General features: G+C 42.1%; 1 protein-coding gene across 1 annotated transcript in view; it reads right to left on the bottom strand.

Annotated features, from left to right (window-relative positions):
• XDH (xanthine dehydrogenase) overlaps nt 1-18,397 on the bottom strand; it is an 85,275-nt gene that overhangs the window by 8,813 nt on the left and 58,065 nt on the right. The window contains exons 25-31 of the mRNA XM_063713498.1: nt 5,643-5,834; nt 5,296-5,441; nt 4,464-4,545; nt 3,838-3,933; nt 3,105-3,233; nt 2,353-2,427; nt 267-319 (exon numbers count right to left, since the gene is read on the bottom strand). Coding sequence (XP_063569568.1) covers nt 267-319; nt 2,353-2,427; nt 3,105-3,233; nt 3,838-3,933; nt 4,464-4,545; nt 5,296-5,441; nt 5,643-5,834 — 773 coding nt within the window. The remainder of the gene's footprint in view (nt 1-266; nt 320-2,352; nt 2,428-3,104; nt 3,234-3,837; nt 3,934-4,463; nt 4,546-5,295; nt 5,442-5,642; nt 5,835-18,397) is intronic.

The following is an 18,397-nucleotide window of genomic DNA, read 5'->3' as shown; positions in this document are numbered from 1 at the left end:
GGAACAGGTTCAGCAGGACCACTGACTTCCTCAGGCGAAATGGTGCACCCTGAGACCAGAACTAGAAGTCGGGTCTTCTGACACACAGTGTGGCCATTCCACATATTTTAGAGCATCTTTAGACTGAAATTAGTGGAAGTCTGTTGAAGAGATAAGTGGAGCTGCTCTCTCCTGACCACAGCCTGGCAGGATTCAGTGCTGGAGCAGACCAGTGAGGTTAGGATGACATCACACTATGAGCTGGGCAAGGACAGCACCATACTTACCTATAAAACCCAGTGGCGGACAAGCTTACTGTGTCCATGTAGGCAGCTGTGACCTGAGGAGAGGAGATGGCCATCAGGCAGGGGAAGTGAGGTTTTCAGGAACCCTGACCTGCCACTAAGCTTTCAGGAGCTCACCTCCTCTGGAAGCCAATCAACTCATTTTACTAGTGACTCCCATTTCCATACCTTACCTCACATTCTCACTGGCACCACCTGCACCAGGTTCTCATTATCTGAAGCCTGGAACACTGTAGTCACCTCTTAATTGGTCTTCCTCACTTGAGTTGTCTCCCCAGCGCAGCCAGAGTGGCCATCTTAACATACCACACTGTGCATGTCACTACCCTACTCCAGAGCTTTCCATGGTGCCCTATTGCCTATAAAGCAAATGCCTGATGTTAAGGACCACAGTCTCTCTGGCATTTTGCAGCACACCATGGCCACCCCAGCCACACTCAAGAGCTAAATCTCTCTCAATTCTTCCATCGCCCACACCTCTGCACCTTTATTTATGTGGTTCCTCTTCTATATATGTGCAAATCCTTTTCTTCCCTCAACAACTACTCAAACTTGCCCTCCATTCTCCCCTCCTTGGTGAACTCTCCCTAACTGGCCATTATAAAGGCAACACGCTATAGTGCTCATGTGGTACTTCACATGTTCACCTTGTGCTTTTACATATGCTTTCCTGTTGATCAAACTACCCCTCCATCCTACCCCTTGGACTATATAATGTGCTTTTTTGGTATCCCCAAACACTAGCACAGACTCAGATTTAAGTTGTACTTGATATAATTTGTGTCCTCATCATTAGCAGCCACCAAACGATTTACTGTGTCACACACACTATTTAGCACTTTGCATACATTATCTTACTTATATTCACAACCCTAGAAAACCTATACTATTATTAGCCTCATTTTACAGATGAGAAAACTAAGACTTAGAGAGAGACTTGGGCCTAAAACCTGCACTAGTCATTTAACATAATGTGTGTGTGCATGTGTGTGTGTGCGCGCATGCTTGTGTGTGTTTGTGTGTGCATGCACGTGCGCAGGTTTATGTATGTGTTGGTGACTGTGGTTCATTTATTGGGGTTATCTGTTTACAAGGCACACTGGTCTACTTGGCTGGTGGTTGAAGACAAAGCTCAGATCCACAGGTCAGATGATAGACCATTGTTGTCAGGACTGCTGTTAAAAACCTTTAAACTGCCTGATAAATCCATGCTAAAACCCAACTACCAAAATCAAGCTACTTTCATGTGCTATTGGTACACGTGGTATGGAGAGGTCATAAAAGGCATAGTAAGATGAGTGGGTCTGAGAAAAATGGCATGTTTTCTTTAAATCTATTGAGGAAGATTTGCAGTGAGCTGGTTTATGTGCAGTCACATTTGACGTGTTACTCTTCTGCCCAGTTCTACCACTCCAATATTGGGAAAGGATGCAGAGCTGCCAATGATATTTCCGCCTACTGGAGGAGCCACAGCCTCCCGCCTGCGAGAGACTCCCTTGCAGCTTCCCTCTGAGATTTCTGACATTCAGGCCACTGCTCTAGATGTCAGAGAATTGGGCTCATTCTTATTATAAGTGCTTGTTCTGTCATTCCCCAAATCACAGGAGTGATAGAAGTCCTTGGGTGATGTTTTCTCCCCACGCTGTCACAGAGGGAATCTCAGTAGACGCAGACTCAAGAGATGGAGATTTGAGGAAAACCAGGCTCATTTGGGACAAGCGGGGTGTGGGGCAGACCCACTGAGTCAAGACAATCCGATGAGGCATGTTCAGCAGGCACCCATCCTCTCAGGCTCAGGCAAAGAAAACCCTGATTCCCACAAGGCTGTCAAGATCCTGGATCAAAAACTTCCCTCAAATGACCTCCCTCAACGATGAAAGCTATAGAGAAAGGGACCCAGCCAGGATGAGCATTTATTCATCCTGTAAAATCACACAAACCACCTCAACTTCTCTCTGCTGTTCTGACTAGAATATTGTCTCCTATTACTTGTTAGGGTTCGGAACGGAGGCCCTGCTGTCAATTTCCCTCTCCTTTGCAAAAGTGACTTGGATCAGCTCAGACTTACCCAGTCTTCCCAGGAGCCACTGGGATTCTTCTTCTTGTAGGGTTCCAGCCTTTTCAAGATGGTCTGACAAGCCGCCTAAAGTAGACACCCCCCACACCCGAGACACATCAGTCCTCTGCATTCTGTACCCAGGCAAAACCCGAGGGCCCCAGCAAGGCTACCTCCAAGCAATGCTGTGCCCAGGGTGCCACTCAAACAGCCTTGCCACCCACTCCAGAATGATCGAGGCCCAGGGTAGAATCCACAGGACCTGGCCAATAGGGCCACCACTAGTCCATGCTTGGAGAGTGCTTCCTGACTCAATTCTTAGGCTGACAGAGGGTGAAATGTTTGAGGGATCCCCAGAGAGGTGTCTTCTTCCCTCAAACTCCTTGTTTGATTATATCCCCCATATGGCAGAGGAGCAAGTGTGGCCAACCTGACCCTATAATCAAATTTCAGCTTCAGCCCATTGTCCTATTGCTAGCTCCAGCACCAGGGAGTATTTCCAGAATCCTCTGCTTTCCCTCGGTATCCTCACCTCCCCATCCTGCACTCATCCTTCCCAGCTTTGAGGGCAGTGATTATGATTCTTGGGCCTCTCTTTTAGCTTGAGGTTTGGAGAAACAGCATCCTCCTGGATAAGGGAGCCAGAGGCCTGGCCAGAGCCAAAGAGCCTGCAAGGAACCCTTCTAGCTCCCACCCAGGGAGACTCTCCAGGCCCACAGCTCTGGGCTGGCCCTCTGCTTTGCAGGCTCCCACGGGCTCCTTACGTAGACAGCCTGTCCATTGAGGTCAGCGCTGACAGAGGCAGCCGTGGGAGAGGTGTTGGGCACAGTGTTAGTGCTTGTCTCGCTGATATAAATCTTAGAGGTGGGGATTTTCAGAGCTCTGCTGGCCACCTGCGAAAAGAGAAGACATTGCCCTCTAGGGAAGGGGTTATCATGGGGCTTGGCTGCCTTCTCCCCAAGACAGGATTCACATTCACTGTTACAGGCAAGAAAACAATTTTGTAAGCTCTAATCTCATTGTCTGGGATGTCCTTACATCTGGCTGAATTTGAAGGAGCACTTGATGGAGTTCGGTTGGATAAAAAATTCATAAACTGACAAACAGTGCCTTTTACTTTTCACAAGATCCAATCTGGCCAGTCTCCATGCGCCAAGCAGACGTGCTGACTCTAATCCAGCTCATTGTCCTCACTCCACTCTGAGGAGTCTTGGAACGTGGGAAACTCACGACCTTTACACACAGAGCATGCCCACCTCACACACTGAGAATGTTGATAATAGCAATGTCCTCAGAGGTCACCTGGCCAACTCCTTTGCATAGATGAAGAAACTGAGTTCAAGTGGGGGAAAAGACGTGCCCGAGGCTACACGTACATAAGCGACAGGGCCAGGGCCAGACCCCCGGCCTGCTTTTGCTCTGGTAGGTCCCACTGCTCAATTTCTTATACCATTTCCCCTAACAACAGAGACCACGCTGCCAGAGAGGGCTGCTCACCTGGACCATTTTGGTGTGAAGGCCTTGGCCCATCTCAGTCCCCCCGTGGGTCAGCAGCACAGAGCCATCTGTGTACACATGAAGCAGTGCTCCTGCCTAGGGAAAGAGAAGGATGCCAGACACAAAATTCAGTAAATCCCAACTCAGTAAGGTTTGGGACCAAAGGTATGGAGCCCAGGAACAAGAGAACCAGCAGCATTTTGGATGTAAATCTCAGACAAAAATTATGGCAGTATGAATCTCATGATTTAATTATATAGCACTTCAGTAGTTTGCAGAAGGTTTTCATATGTTTCTGTTTCTCTTGTTCTCAAAGGGAAATAGGTCAAATACCTGTCCTCACTCTGTAAGTGAAGAAACAGAACAAGAAACATAGAGTAGCTCTCTCCAGTCCGATAGTAAGGAAAGGTAAGAAGTAGAGATTGATCCCAGATCTCTGAGTCTCACTGCCCATGACCTACTGGACAAATAGGACTGTGCAAGTTCGACTTTCATTTAAACAGCAAAGAGTTCCTCCAGTAAGCCCTGTTACCAGTGACAACGAAATTTCCCTTGCAATACTGTAAACAAGGCAGAAATGGGGTCCCAGTCCAGCGGAGATGGACACAATTCTATAAAGCAATTACCTGATTCAGAAAAGGAAGTGTGAAGCTTATTCCAAACTTGGTGGGAATTATGCACAATCCTCTCTTTTTCCAACAATTCTCCCTAGAGAAAAAGGAACATTCTTATAGAACCTTCTCTACCATATTGAGGACATGAACATCTTTGGATGTTCAAATCAAAACAGGACATCCTTGGGGTTGCCCATATAGTCTTGCAATAATGGAAAACTATGCCCCAATAATGTAGACAAAGATGAGAACAGTCAGCTGGTGCACAGCCCACACCAGGGGGTCTTGTCAACACTCTTCTTCCCTGAGTGCAACTCGTACTGGGTCAGAGTGCCCTGGTAGTCTTGGGCGGTCATCATCTCCAGGAGGCACTGTGCCTCACTGACAATAATAAAGCCTTCTCTGTGCTTTATATTTAATTATCTGAGTAACTCTGTGAGAAAGACAGAGCCAGCCCAATTATGCCCACTTTTCAGATGATGAAACTGAGGCCCAGGGACTCCCAAATTCATATTTATAGATCAGTGTCAGAGGTAGGTGCATAACTGTGATGTGTTAGTCCTGGGCCAGTGTTCTTTATAATATGGTGTGCCCAAAAGGTTTACAAACACCTAAAGATGACCCAAAACTGACAGGCTATGACACCGATTGCAGGCTATGAGCCCACCTGCCCTGGGCTGAAGATCATTATAAGATCTTAAAGAGATGGCTGTGAATGAGTTGGCAAACTCAGCAGTTTCATAAGTTATCCATTGAATTATTAGCTTCCTATTTCGGGGTCAGCAGAAAGGCTGTAGGATATGAAACCCAGAAGAGCAACCGGACCTCTACTCCTAGTGCTTACTTGTTGAACTTGTCAACCTCACTCTTCCGAGCATGATACTGAGAGCTTGCTAGGCATTCTTCCCAGCATCTGGGCAAGGTGAAACCCTCAAGCTTCTGGTTGAAGTGTGTCAGGTCCCCTTCTTTGTACAGGTTTTTCCTCCGCACCTTCCCAAGGAGAGAGACACAGAGGCCTTGTTGGTGGCAAGTGACTGTGGGGGCAGGGCACAACCTAAAGTTAAGCTTCCAACCCCCTCAGCAGCCCCTGCCTATCATCTGCCCCCCATGGGAGATGCCCAAGATACAAAGCCGCTGTTCCCCGAAGTACTCTAAACCACTCTGACTTGTGCTACCAAATTCTCAGCTTACCTCCTCTGCAGGCATCCCACAGGTCACTGCAACTTCACTCATCCAGCACTCCGCAATCAGCATCCCTTGGGGCCCCCCAAAGCCCCGGAAGGCCGTGTTGGAAGGAAGATTGGTTTTGCACAGCCGCCCAGTGCCCCGGATATTGGGGATTTTATAGCAGTTGTCCATGTGGAATAGAGCTCGTTCCATAATCTGAAGCAGAGGAAACAAAAATGGGAGAGAACAGTGTACTGATTTCATTGGTTCCTTAAAGTAGGAACTTTGAGGGCCGTATCCTTTGCCTGCCTTTCCCCTCTGCACCCAAGTTATTTCTCCCCCAGGATATTGCAGCAGCATCTTTTTTTTTTTTTTTTTTTTTTTGAGACGGAGTCTCGCTCTGTCACCAGGCTGGAGTGCAGTGGAGCGATCTTGGCTCACTGCAAATTCCTACTCCCTGGTTCAAGCAATTCTCCTGCCTCAGCCTCCTGAGTAGATGGGATTACAGGCACGCACCACACGCCTAGCTAATTTTTGTATTTTTAGTAGAGATGGGGTTTCACCATGTTGGCCTGGAAGGTCTCGATCTCCTGACCTTGTGATCCGCCCACCTTGGCCTCCCAAAGTGCTGGGATTACAGGCATGAGCCCAGCCCGCAGCAGCATCTTTACCGCACCTTATCCACCTACTAGTCCCCTCATTCAGCTCCTCTGTGGAGAAGCCCTTTCCAGAGTTTCTAGTTGGAACTAATCACTTGCCTCTTTTTGAAAACAGTTAACTTTTAAAAATTCATTGTAAATTAGTTAATGAAAACTATGAAACAACCATGAAAGTTGTACTGCAAATAGTTTGAAGTGTCCCATACTTCTGTAAGTCATGGTATGAAAAACAGTAGCCTCTTACACTTTCCTTCCTTCTAGTCTCCAGAAGCAACTACTTACAATTCTCATAGCTTATCATTTATCAGCTATTTAGATAAACTTATACATCTCTAGATAATGTGGCTACATTGCTATGTCTTGACTTTTTCAGTTTTAGATTTTAGGTTGTCTTTCTTTTATGGAAAAGGAGAATTTAGTTTTGGCTTAGCCCCCTCCCTCCAGCCCTCACCCCTACCAGCTTCCTATTTCCCAGTATAGTTGTATTTTGATCAGATCAATAGTCAATTTAATATTATAACTCTGTAAACATTACTTACAGCTGAACCATGTAGTTACATTACAATTTCTTCTCTCTTGATAATATTTTTTTCACCCTGGAGTTAATAATTGTCTTTATTTTTTCATCTGCTTCATTTTGTATGTACTTATTACTAAGCCAACTTAAAGTTTTCCCCAATTCTAAAAATCTGCTGCTAATATATTTTCTGTTTTCCCTCCTGAGCCCTGCTTCCAACATGTTCAAGCACATCAGATTTTCTATCCTACAGCCATCTGGCCTACTCCAAGTTAAATTGGCTGCCCACTAGATCTTCTATTCAGCTGTTACCTAAGGATTTAAATCTTAAATCCCCCAGTGGGATCCAAAGGGGTAAAGGGATTCATCCCAGGGATTCCCTTCACCTCTCTCCATATTGAACCTCCTGTTCCTAGATTCCTTGCCTTTCCCTTTGTAAATTTTACTCCCTCATTTTGTTGGAGTACATCCTTTAATATCTTCATAAGAAAGGGTACACAAAGAGGAACATCTTTGACACCTTGCATGTCTGAAATGTCTTTATTCTACTTTCACCTTTAATTAATGATTCAGCTGTATATAGAATCCTAATTTGGAAGTAGCCTTTCCAGTTTTTCTCAGCAATGTGAAGGCATTTTACTAGTACATTCTAGCTTCCTGCTATTGAGAAGTCCAATCAATGCCTTTCTAATTCTTGGAGAGTTCTGTTTTTTCTTCCTGAAAATTGTGAAATCTTCTCTTTGTCCTCAGGTTTCTAAATTTCATAATGTTATAACTTGACATAGGTCTATTTTCTTTCATCATGCTGGTTATCGTATGGGCTGTTTTAATCCCAAGGTGTATGCCCATCAGTTTTGGAAAATTTTTTGAATTATTGATAGCTTCCCCCTCTCTGTTTTTTCCATTCTTTCTTTCTGAAATGTCTATGATTTGGACCTCTTGAACTGATCCTCAAATTTTTTTTGTATTTTCTCTATTTTTTCACATTGTTTTCCATTTTTGGGAGATTTGTCAAGTTTCTTTCAACCCCTCTGCTTTCATAGTGTCAATTCATGAGAGCTCATTTTTATTCTTTGCTCCATTTTAGTAACATTCCGTTCCTTCTTTAAGTTGTAATATCTCATCTCTCTGGAAAGATCAATGGCAGCTTTCTTTTTTTGTTGTTTGTTTTATTTTGGTTTTAGTTTATTTCCCTATGGGTACTCTCTCTCTCCCACAAGTTGCTTTATGTGTCTTTGATAATTTCAGTCTTACTCATCCTAAATGATTTTTCTAAGTCTCAATTAATTTTACTTTTGCTTTCCCTAGTACTTTATCAACTTGTATTTCTGTTTCTTTTATCATCTACTTCCCCTGCCATATTGTGAATTTCTTGAGGGCAGAAACAATGTCATAGCCTTCCTTATGTAGCCACCCTAGGCACTTAATAAATATTTGCTGGATTGCATTGAAAATCTTGTAAGATGTCTAGGGACAAAGACTGCATGTTTTTCAATGTGATTTTTTCCCATACCAAAAAGCATGTTTTATACGTGAAGAGAACAAGAAATTAGTTCTTTTTTTGAACAATTTTAACCCTAGATCTGAAGTGTGAAGTTTCCTAACTGAGCCAATTAGGCAGCCCCTAGCAGAGAGGAGTGGGATCCAAAAAGGTCAAGGGGAATGTCGGCTTTTCCTGAAAACTTTAACCTTTTTTTTTTTTTTTAAAGAGACAGGCTTTTGCCATGTTGGCCAGGCTGGTCTTGAACTCCTGACCTCAAGTGATCTGTCTATCTCAGCCTCCCAAAGTCCTGGGATTATAAGCATGAGCCACCGCACCCAGCCACCTCTTTTTTTTTTTTTTTTTTTTTCCAAACAAGAATCTATACATACGTAACTACTATGGTTATAAAATTAAGATTTAAAAAACTGTAAAAAGTGGTACCACCAAAATAAATTTGTTAATTCTCACAATTGACTTTATTTCATCCAAGCCCTCTAGTTATTTTTCTAAACAACTCAATATTCCAAGTTCATCTGCCAAAGCTGTGACCACAATAATGAGGAGTACGTAGCTCCCACTTCTGGTCTTACCCTGGTCATTTATAATGTGACTGGAGGAGCATCAGCTCAGACTAAATATAAAAGCACATGATAATTACTGATGCATTACTCAGGATTCTATCTTGTGAGAAACTCAACATTGAAGTATATATGGAGACTTTCACTTCCATACTTCCATTAAGTACCACCAAAAACTCTGGAATTCTATATATTTATTTAAAATCAACCATAACAACAATGTAAGAATACTCTGAAAAGTGGAGGAAAAAAAAAGGCAGTCCCAGTAGGGACTTTGCAACCCAAGGAATGACATGATGGTGAGTTCCAGGGGTTTCTTTTTGCCTCATCTATATATCCCAAACTTGGGGCAGGAGCTGGCAATCCAGAAATGCCAATGATGACAGAGACCAAAAAGCTCACTCTATATTCCAAATCCTTTTATCTCTAGCCAAAAGACCAGGAAAAGGGCAGTCTAGCAAAACTAAACACTTTTAGACAATAAGTACCCCAGCCAAACATCACAGAAAAAAAAAATGTAGTCTCATTCCTACTCACACCTGCAAAAGCTCAGTAGGAGCCTAGACTTTCACATTCATGAGGCTGTTATGAGATACCCCAACATTCCTGCTGGGATGGTGCCAGAGGAGACCAGGTAGGGAGTCGAGACTTTCATTGCTGATGGCCAGTCATAAGGCTGTACCTACCCCTTATGGTGGAGTCACTGGAGAACACATTGACTTCCCCACCCACATAACAAAGACACGCCACTCTTCCCTTCCTTTCTGGTGGTGTCAGAAAAAGTCTAGTGAAGAGTCAAGGCTTTTAGCACAAGCCAGTTGTAAAGAGGCCACCCACACCATGATGTCCATGGGCAACATGTGGAATGTAGATCTCCCACCTCTGCCCAGAAGTAAGAAGGAGTTGTTCCTACCCTGGGTACCAACAAAGGCCAAGTGGAAGATCAACATTTCTACCTCTACCTAGCAGTGATGAGGTGGCATCCACACTGCTAGAGCAAGGTCAGAAAGAGCCAATTAAAATAGAAGGCTTAAATAAGATCCAAGCTCTCAGAACATCATCATCACCATCATCATCACCACCATCATCTGTACATTAATGACGGGTTTCTCCAAGTTTCAGTGAAAAATCACTAGTCACACCAAGTGATAGGAAGATCTCAAACTTCCTGAATAATAAAAGATAACCAAGAGATGCCATCACTGAGGTGACAAAGATGTTAAAATTATCTGACAATAGTTTCAATGCAGCCCTGAAAAAAAAAATGCCTCCAGGATCAATTGTGAACACACTTGACACAAATAAAAAGCTTCCGGAAATAAACAGATAGTCTCAGCAAAGACATAGAAGGTACAAAGAAGAACCTAATGGGCCTTTTAGAATTGAAAAGGCAACAACCAAAATAAATAGCTTATTGGGTGGATTCAACAGCAGAAGAGAGGGGACATAGAAGAGAATCAGTGAACTGAAGAATAGAGTAAGATATATTATCCAGTCTGAACTATATTGAGAATATGGAATGAAAAAAATAATAACAGTTGCAAGGACCTTTGGGACTATAACAAAAGACCTAACACTCATGCCATTGGAGATCTGGAAAAAAAGGAGAAAAAGAGAAGAGCATAAAAGTACTCAAAGCAATAATAACTGAAAAGTTTCCAAGGTTTCAAGATATGTAAACCTACAGATTGAAGATGCTTAGTGATCTTGAAACAGGATAAGCCTGAAGAAATCCATGATAAGTCCTATCATAATTAAACTTCTGAAAACTAAAGACAAAGGAAAAATCTTGAAAGCACCCAGAGAATACGACAACTTACCTATAAGGGGAGCCTAATTAGAATGACCAAGGATTTCTCATCAGAAGCCATAGACGCCAGGAGCCAAGATGGCTGAATAGGAACAACTCCAGTCTACAGCTCCCAGCGTAAGCGACGCAGAAGACGGGTGATTTCTACATTTCCATCTGAGGTACCGAGTTCATCTCACTAGGGAGTGCCAGACAGTGGGTGCAGGACAGTGGGTGCAGCGCACCATGCGTGAGCTGAAGCAGGGTTAGACATTCCCTCACTTGGGAAGTGCAAGGGGTCAGGGAGTTCCCTTTCCTGGTCAAGGAAAGGGGTGACAGACGGCACCTGGAAAATCGGGTCACTCCCACCCGAATACTGTGCTTTTCCAACAGGCTTAGGAAACAGCGCACCAGGAGATTATATCCCGCACCTGGCCTGGAGGGTCCTACGACCATGGAGTCTCACTGATTGCTAGCACAGCAGTCTGAGATCAAACTGCAAGGCGGCAGCGAGGCTGGGGGATGGGCACCCGCCATTGCCCAGGTTTGCTTAGGTAAACAAAGCAGCCAGGAAGCTCGAACTGGGTGGAGCCCACCACAGCTCAAGGAGGCCTGCCTGCCTCTGTAGGCTTCACCTCTGAGGGCAGGGCACAGACAAACAAAAAGACTGCAGTAACCTCTGCAGACTTAAATGTCCCTGTCTGACAGCTTTGAAGAGAGCAGTGGTTCTCCCAGCATGCAGCTGGAGATCTGAGAACGGGCAGACTGCCTCCTCAAGTGGGTCCCTGACCCCTGACCCCTGAGCAGCCTAACTGGAAGGCACCCCCCAGTAGGGGCAGACTGACACCTCACACGGCCAGGTACTCCTCTGAGACAAAACTTCCAGAGGAACGATCAGACAGCATTTGCGGTTCACAAAAATCCACTGTTCTGCAGACACCGCTGCTGATACCCAGGCAAACAGGGTCTGGAATGGACCTCTAGCAAACTCCAACAGACCTGCAGCTGAGGGTCCTATCTGTTAGAAGGAAAACTAACAAACAGAAAGGACATCCACACCAAAATCCCATCTGTACATCACCATCATCAAAGACCAAAAGTAGATAAAACCACAAAGATGGGGAAAAAACAGAGCAGAAAAACTGGAAAATCTAAAAAGCAGAGTGCCTCTCCTCCTCCAATGGAACGCAGTTCCTCACCAGCAACAGAACAAAGCTGGATGGAGAATGACTTTGACGAGTTGAGAGAAGAAGGCTTCAGACAATCAAACTACTCCGAGCTACAGGAGGAAATTCAAACCAAAGGCAAAGAAGTTGAAAACTCTGAAAAAAATTTAGACGAATGTATAACTAGAATAACCAATATAGACAAGTGCTTAAAGGAGCTGATGGAGCTGAAAGCCAAGGCTCGAGAACTACGTGAAGAATGCAGAAGCCTCAGGAGCCGATGCGATCAACTGGAAGAAAGGGTATCAGTGATGGAAGATGAAATGAATGAAATGAAGTGAGAAGGGAAGTTTAGAGAAAAAAGAATAAAAAGAAACGAACAAAGCCTCCAAGAAATATGGGACTATGTGAAAAGACCAAATCTGCGTCTGATTGGTGTACCTGAAAGTGACGGGGAGAATGGAACCAAGTTGGAAAACATTCTGCAGGATATTATCCGGGAGAACTTCCCCAATCTAGCAAGGCAGGCCAACATTCAGATTCAGGAAATACAGAGAACGCCACAAAGATATTCCTCGAGAAGAGCAACTCCAAGACACATAATTATCAGATTCACCAAAGTTGAAATGAAGGAAAAAATGTTAAGGGCAGCCAGAGAGAAAAGTCGGGTTACCCACAAAGGGAAGCCCATCAGACTAACAGCGGATGTCTCGGCAGAAACTCTACAAGCCAGAAGAGAGTGGGGGCCAATATTCAACATTCTTAAAGAAAACAATTTTCAACACAGAATTTCATATCCAGCCAAACTAAGCTTCATAAGTGAAGGAGAAATCAAATCCTTTACAGACAAGCAAATGCTGAGAGATTTTGTCACCACCAGGCCTGCCCTAAAAGAGCTCCTGAAGGAAGCACTAAACATGGAAAGGCACAACCGGTATCAGCTGCTGCAAAATCATGCCAAAATGTAAAGACCATCGAGACTAGGAAGAAACTGCATCAACTAAGGAGCAAAATAACCAGCTAACATCATAATGACAGGATCAAATTCACACATAACAATATTAACTTTAAATGTAAATGGACTAAATGCTCCAATTAAAAGACACAGACTGGTAAATTGGATAAAGACTCAAGACCCATCAGTGTGCTGTATTCAGGAAACCCATCTCACGTGCAGAGACACACATAGGCTCAAAATAAAAGGATGGAGGAAGATCTACCAAGCAAATGGAAAACAAAAAAAGACAGGGGTTGCAATCCTAGTCTCTGATAAAACAGACTTTAAACCAACAAAGATCAAAAGAGACAAAGAAGGCCATTACATAATGGTAAAGGGATCAATTCAACAAGAAGAGCTAACTATCCTAAATATATATGCACCCAATACAGGAGCACCCAGATTCATAAAGCAAGTCCTTAGAGACCTACAAAGAGACTTAGACTCCCACACAATAATAATGGGAGACTTTAACACCACACTGTCAACATTAGACAGATCGACGAGACAGAAAGTTAACAAGGATACCCAGGAATTGAACTCAGCTCTGCACCAAGCGGACCTAATAGACATCTACAGAACTCTCCACCCCAAATCAACACAATATACATTCTTTTCAGCACCACACCACACCTATTCCAAAATTGAACACATAGTTGGAAGTAAAGCTCTCCTCAGTAAATGTAAAAGAACAGAAATTATAACAAACTGTCTCTCAGACCACAGTGCAATCAAACTAGAACTCAGGATTAAGAAACTCACTCAAAACCACTCAACTACATGGAAACTGAACAACGTGCTCCTGAATGACTACTGGGTACATAACAAAATGAAGGCAGAAATAAAGATGTTCTTTGAAACCAACGAGAACAAAGACACAACATATCAGAATCTCTGGGACACATTTAAAGCAGTGTGTAGAGGGAAATTTATAGCACTAAATGCCCACAAGAGAAAGCAGGAAAGATCCAAAATTGACACCCTAACATCACAATTAAAAGAACTAGAAAAGCAAGAGCAAACACATTCAAAAGATAGCAGAAGGCAAGAAATAACTAAAATCAGAGCAGAACTGAAGGAAACAGAGACCCAAAAACCCTTCAAAAAAGTAATGAATCCAGGAGCTGGTTTTTTGAAAGGATCAACAACATTGATAGACCACTAGCAAGACTAATAAAGAGGAAAAAAGAGAAGAATCAAATAGATGCAATAAAAAATGATAAAGGGGATATCACCACCGATCCCACAGAAATACAAACTACCATCAGAGAATACTACAAACACCTCTATGCAAATAAACTAGAAAATCTAGAAGAAATGGATAAATTCCTCAACACATACACCCTCCCAAGACTAAACCAGGAAGAAGTTGACTCTCTGAATAGATCAATAATAGGCTCTGAAATTGTGGCAATAATCAATAGTTTACCAACCAAAAAGAGTCCAGGACCAGACGGATTCACAGCCGAATTCTACCAGAGGTGCAAGGAGGAACTGCTACCAGTCCTTCTGAAACTATTCCAATCAATAGAAAAAGAGGGAATCCTCTCTAACTCATTTTATGAGACCAGCATCATCCTGATACCAAAGCCTGGCAGAGACACAACCAAAAAAGAGAATTTTAGACCAATATCCTTGATGAACATTGATGCAAAAATCCTCAATAAAATACTGGCAAACTGAATCCAGCAGCACATCAAAAAGCTTATCCAGGGATCAAGTGGGCTTCATCCCTGGGATGCAAGGCTGGTTCAATATATGCAAATCAATAAATGTAATCCAGCATATAAACAGAACCAAAGACAAAAACCACATGATTATCTCAATAGATGCAGAAAAGGCCTTTGACAAAATTCAACAACCCTTCATGCTAAAAACTCTCAATAAATTAGTTATTGATGGGACATATCTCAAAATAATAAGAGCTATTTATGACAAACCCACAGCCAATATCATACTGAATGGGCAAAAACTGGAAGCATTCCCTTTGAAAACTGGCACAAGACAGGGATGCCCTCTCTCACCACTCCTATTCAACATAGTGTTGGAAGTTCTGGCTAGGGCAATTAGGCAGGAGAAGGAAATAAAGGGTATTCAATTAGGAAAAGAGGAAGTCAAATTGTCCCTGTTTGCAGATGACATGATTGTATATCTAGAAAACCCCATTGTCTCAGCCCAAAATCTCCTTAAGCTGATAAGCAACTTCAGCAAAGTCTCAGGATACAAAATCAATGTACAAAAATCACAAGCATTCTTATACACCAATAACAGACAAACAGAGAGCCAAATCATGAGTGAACTCCCATTCACAATTGCTTCCAAGAGAATAAAATACCTAAGAATCCAACTTACAAGGGATGTGAAGGACCTCTTCAAGGAGAACTACAAACCAGTGCTCAATGAAATAAAAGAGGATACAAACAAATGGAAGAACATTCCATGCTCATGGGTAGGAAGAATCAATATCATGAAATGGCCATACTGCCCAAGGTAATTTACAGATTCAATGCCATCCCCATCAAGCTACCAATGACTTTCTTCACAGAATTGGAAAAAACTACTTTAAAGTTCATATGGAACCAAAAAAGAGCCCGCATCGCCAAGTCAATCCTAAGCCAAAAGAACAAAGCTGGAGGCATCATGCTACCTGACTTCAAACTATACTACAAGGCTACAGTAACCAAAACAGCATGGTACTGGTACCAAAACAGAGATATAGATCAATGGAACAGAACAGAGCCCTCAGAAATAATGCCGCATATCTACAACTATCTGATCTTTGACAAACCTGAGAAAAACAAGCAATGGGGAAAGGATTCCCTATTTAATAAATGGTGCTGGGAAAACTGGCTAGCCATATGGAAAAAGCTGAAACTGGATCCCTTCCTTGCACCTTATACAAAAATTAATTCAAGATGGATTAAAGACTTAAACGTTAGACCTAAAACCATCAAAACCCTAGAAGAAAACCTAGGCATTACCATTCAGGACATAGGCATGGGCAAGGACTTCATGTCTAAAACACCAAAAGCAATGGCAACAAAAGCCAAAATTGACAAATGGGATCTAATTCAACTAAAGAGCTTCTGCACAGCAAAAGAAACTACCATCAGAGTGAACAGGCAACCTACAAAATGGGAGAAAATTTTCTCAACCTACTCATCTGACAAAGGGCTAATATCCAGAATCTACAATGAACACAAACAAATTTACAAGAAAAAAACAAACAACCCCATCAAAAAGTAGGCGAAGGACATGAACAGACACTTCTCAAAAGAAGACATTTGTGCAGCCAAAAAACACATGAAAAAATGCTCACCATCACTGGCCATCAGAGAAATGCAAATCAAAACCACAATGAGATACCATCTCACACCAGTTAGAATGGCAATCATTAAAAAGTCAGGAAACAACAGGTGCTGGAGAGGATGTGGAGAAATAGGAACACTTTTACACTGTTGGTGGGACTGTAAACTAGTTCAACCCTTGTGGAAGTCAGTGTGGCGATTCCTCAGGGATCTAGAACTAGAAATACCATTTGACCCAGCCATCCCATTACTGGGCATATACCCAAAGGACTATAAATTATGCTGCTATAAAGACACATGCACACGTATGTTTATTGCGGCACTATTCACAATAGCAAAGACTTGGAACCAATCCAAATGTCCAACAATGATAGACTGGATTAAGAAAATGTGGCACATATACACCATGGAATACTATGCAGCCATCAAAAATGATGAGTTCATGTCCTTTGTAGGGACATGGATGAAATTGGAAATCGTCATTCTCAGTAAACTATCGCAAGAACAAAAAACCAAACACTGCATATTCTCACTCATAGGTGGGAATTGAACAATGAGAACACATGGACACAGGAAGGGGAACATCACACTCTGGGGACTGAAGTGGGGTGGGGGGAGGGGGGAGGGATAGCTTTAGGAGATATACCTAATGCTAAATGACGAGTTAATGGGTGCAGCACACCAGCATGGCACATGTATACATATGTAACTAACCTGCACATTGTGCACATGTACCCTAAAACCTAAAGTATAATAATAATAAAATAATAAAAAAAAGAAGCCATAGAGACCAGAACGAAGTGGCAGTTTTTCAGGTGCTGAAAGAAATGAACTGTTAACTCAAGGTTTAATGCCCAGTAAAGTGATCCTTCAGGAACAAGGAAAAAAATCAGACATTCTCAGATGGAAAACTAAGAAAATGTGTCCCCAGCAGACCCACAATAAAATAATGACTAAAGGAAGTTCTAAACAGAAAGAAAGGGATAAAAGAAGGAAGCTTGGAAAATTAGAAGGAAGGAAAAACACTATAAGCAAAATCATAGGTACAAGCAGTAAGCTTTTCTTCTCAGTTTTTAAAATTATCTGATAGTTGAAACAAAAATTAAAACACTGTCTTGATGTGGTTCTAAATGAATGTAAAGAAAATATTTAAAATAAAAATAATATAAATTGGAAAGGGCAGAGTCATAAAGGGAGGTAAGTTTTCTATACTTCACCAAAACTAGTAAAATGAGAACTTCAGTAGGCTGTGATAAGTTGTGTATGTATAACATAATACCTTGAACAATGACTAAAAAAGCTATGTAAGAGACACTTTTAATCAAAATGGAATTCTAAAAAAAAATGTCCAAGTAACCCACCCACAGCAAGGCACACAAAAGAATACAGAGAAATGAAAAGCTGATAGAACAAACAGAAAACAAAAAATAAAGTGGCAGACTTATGCCTGAAAACATCAATAATTATAATACATATAAATAGTATAAATACAATTAAAAGAGATTAGCAGAATGGATTTAAAAACATGACCCAATTACATACTATCTTCAAGAAAATCACTTCAAATATAATAATGTAGGCAAGTTGAAAGTAAAAGAATGGAAAAAGATATACCATGCAAACATTAATCAAAAGAAAGCAAGAGTGGCTTTATTAATATGAGATAAAATAGACTTCAGAGCAAATACAATTACCAGAGACAGAGAGAAGGAGATTATACAATGATAAAAGTGTCAATTCTCCCAAAAGACAGCAATACTAATTGTGTCTGCCCCAAATAACAGAGCTGAAAAAGATATGAAGTAAAGACTGGTAGAACTAAAAGGAGAAATAGAAAACTCCACAATTACAGTTGGAGATTTCAATGCTCCACTCTCAAAATTGGTAGCAAAAAATAGACAGAAAATCAGGACGGGTATAGAAGAACTCAACACCACCATCAGGATCTAGAGGATATTTATAGCACATTATACCTGTGGTAGGAAAAAGAAATGCCTCCCCAAAGATATATTCACTTTCTAATCATGGAACCTGTAAATACTACCTTATATGGCAAAATATGTGATAAAGTTAAGGATCTAGAGAGAAGTAGCTTATCCTGAACTATTGGAGTGGACCCTAAATGCAATCACATGTCTCTGTAAGAGAGAAGTATGTATAGGTAGACAAGAAGAGACACACAGGAGAAGGTGATGGGAAGACAAAGACAGAGATTGGAGTGACGCAACCACAAGTCAAGGAGTGCCACCAGCCACCAGAAACTATAAAAGGTCAGGAATGGA

This window comes from Pongo abelii, chromosome 12, assembly GCF_028885655.2.
Source record: "Pongo abelii isolate AG06213 chromosome 12, NHGRI_mPonAbe1-v2.0_pri, whole genome shotgun sequence".
Classification (NCBI taxonomy): Eukaryota; Metazoa; Chordata; class Mammalia; order Primates; family Hominidae; genus Pongo; species Pongo abelii.
This window is presented reverse-complemented; position numbering and strand designations above follow the sequence as displayed.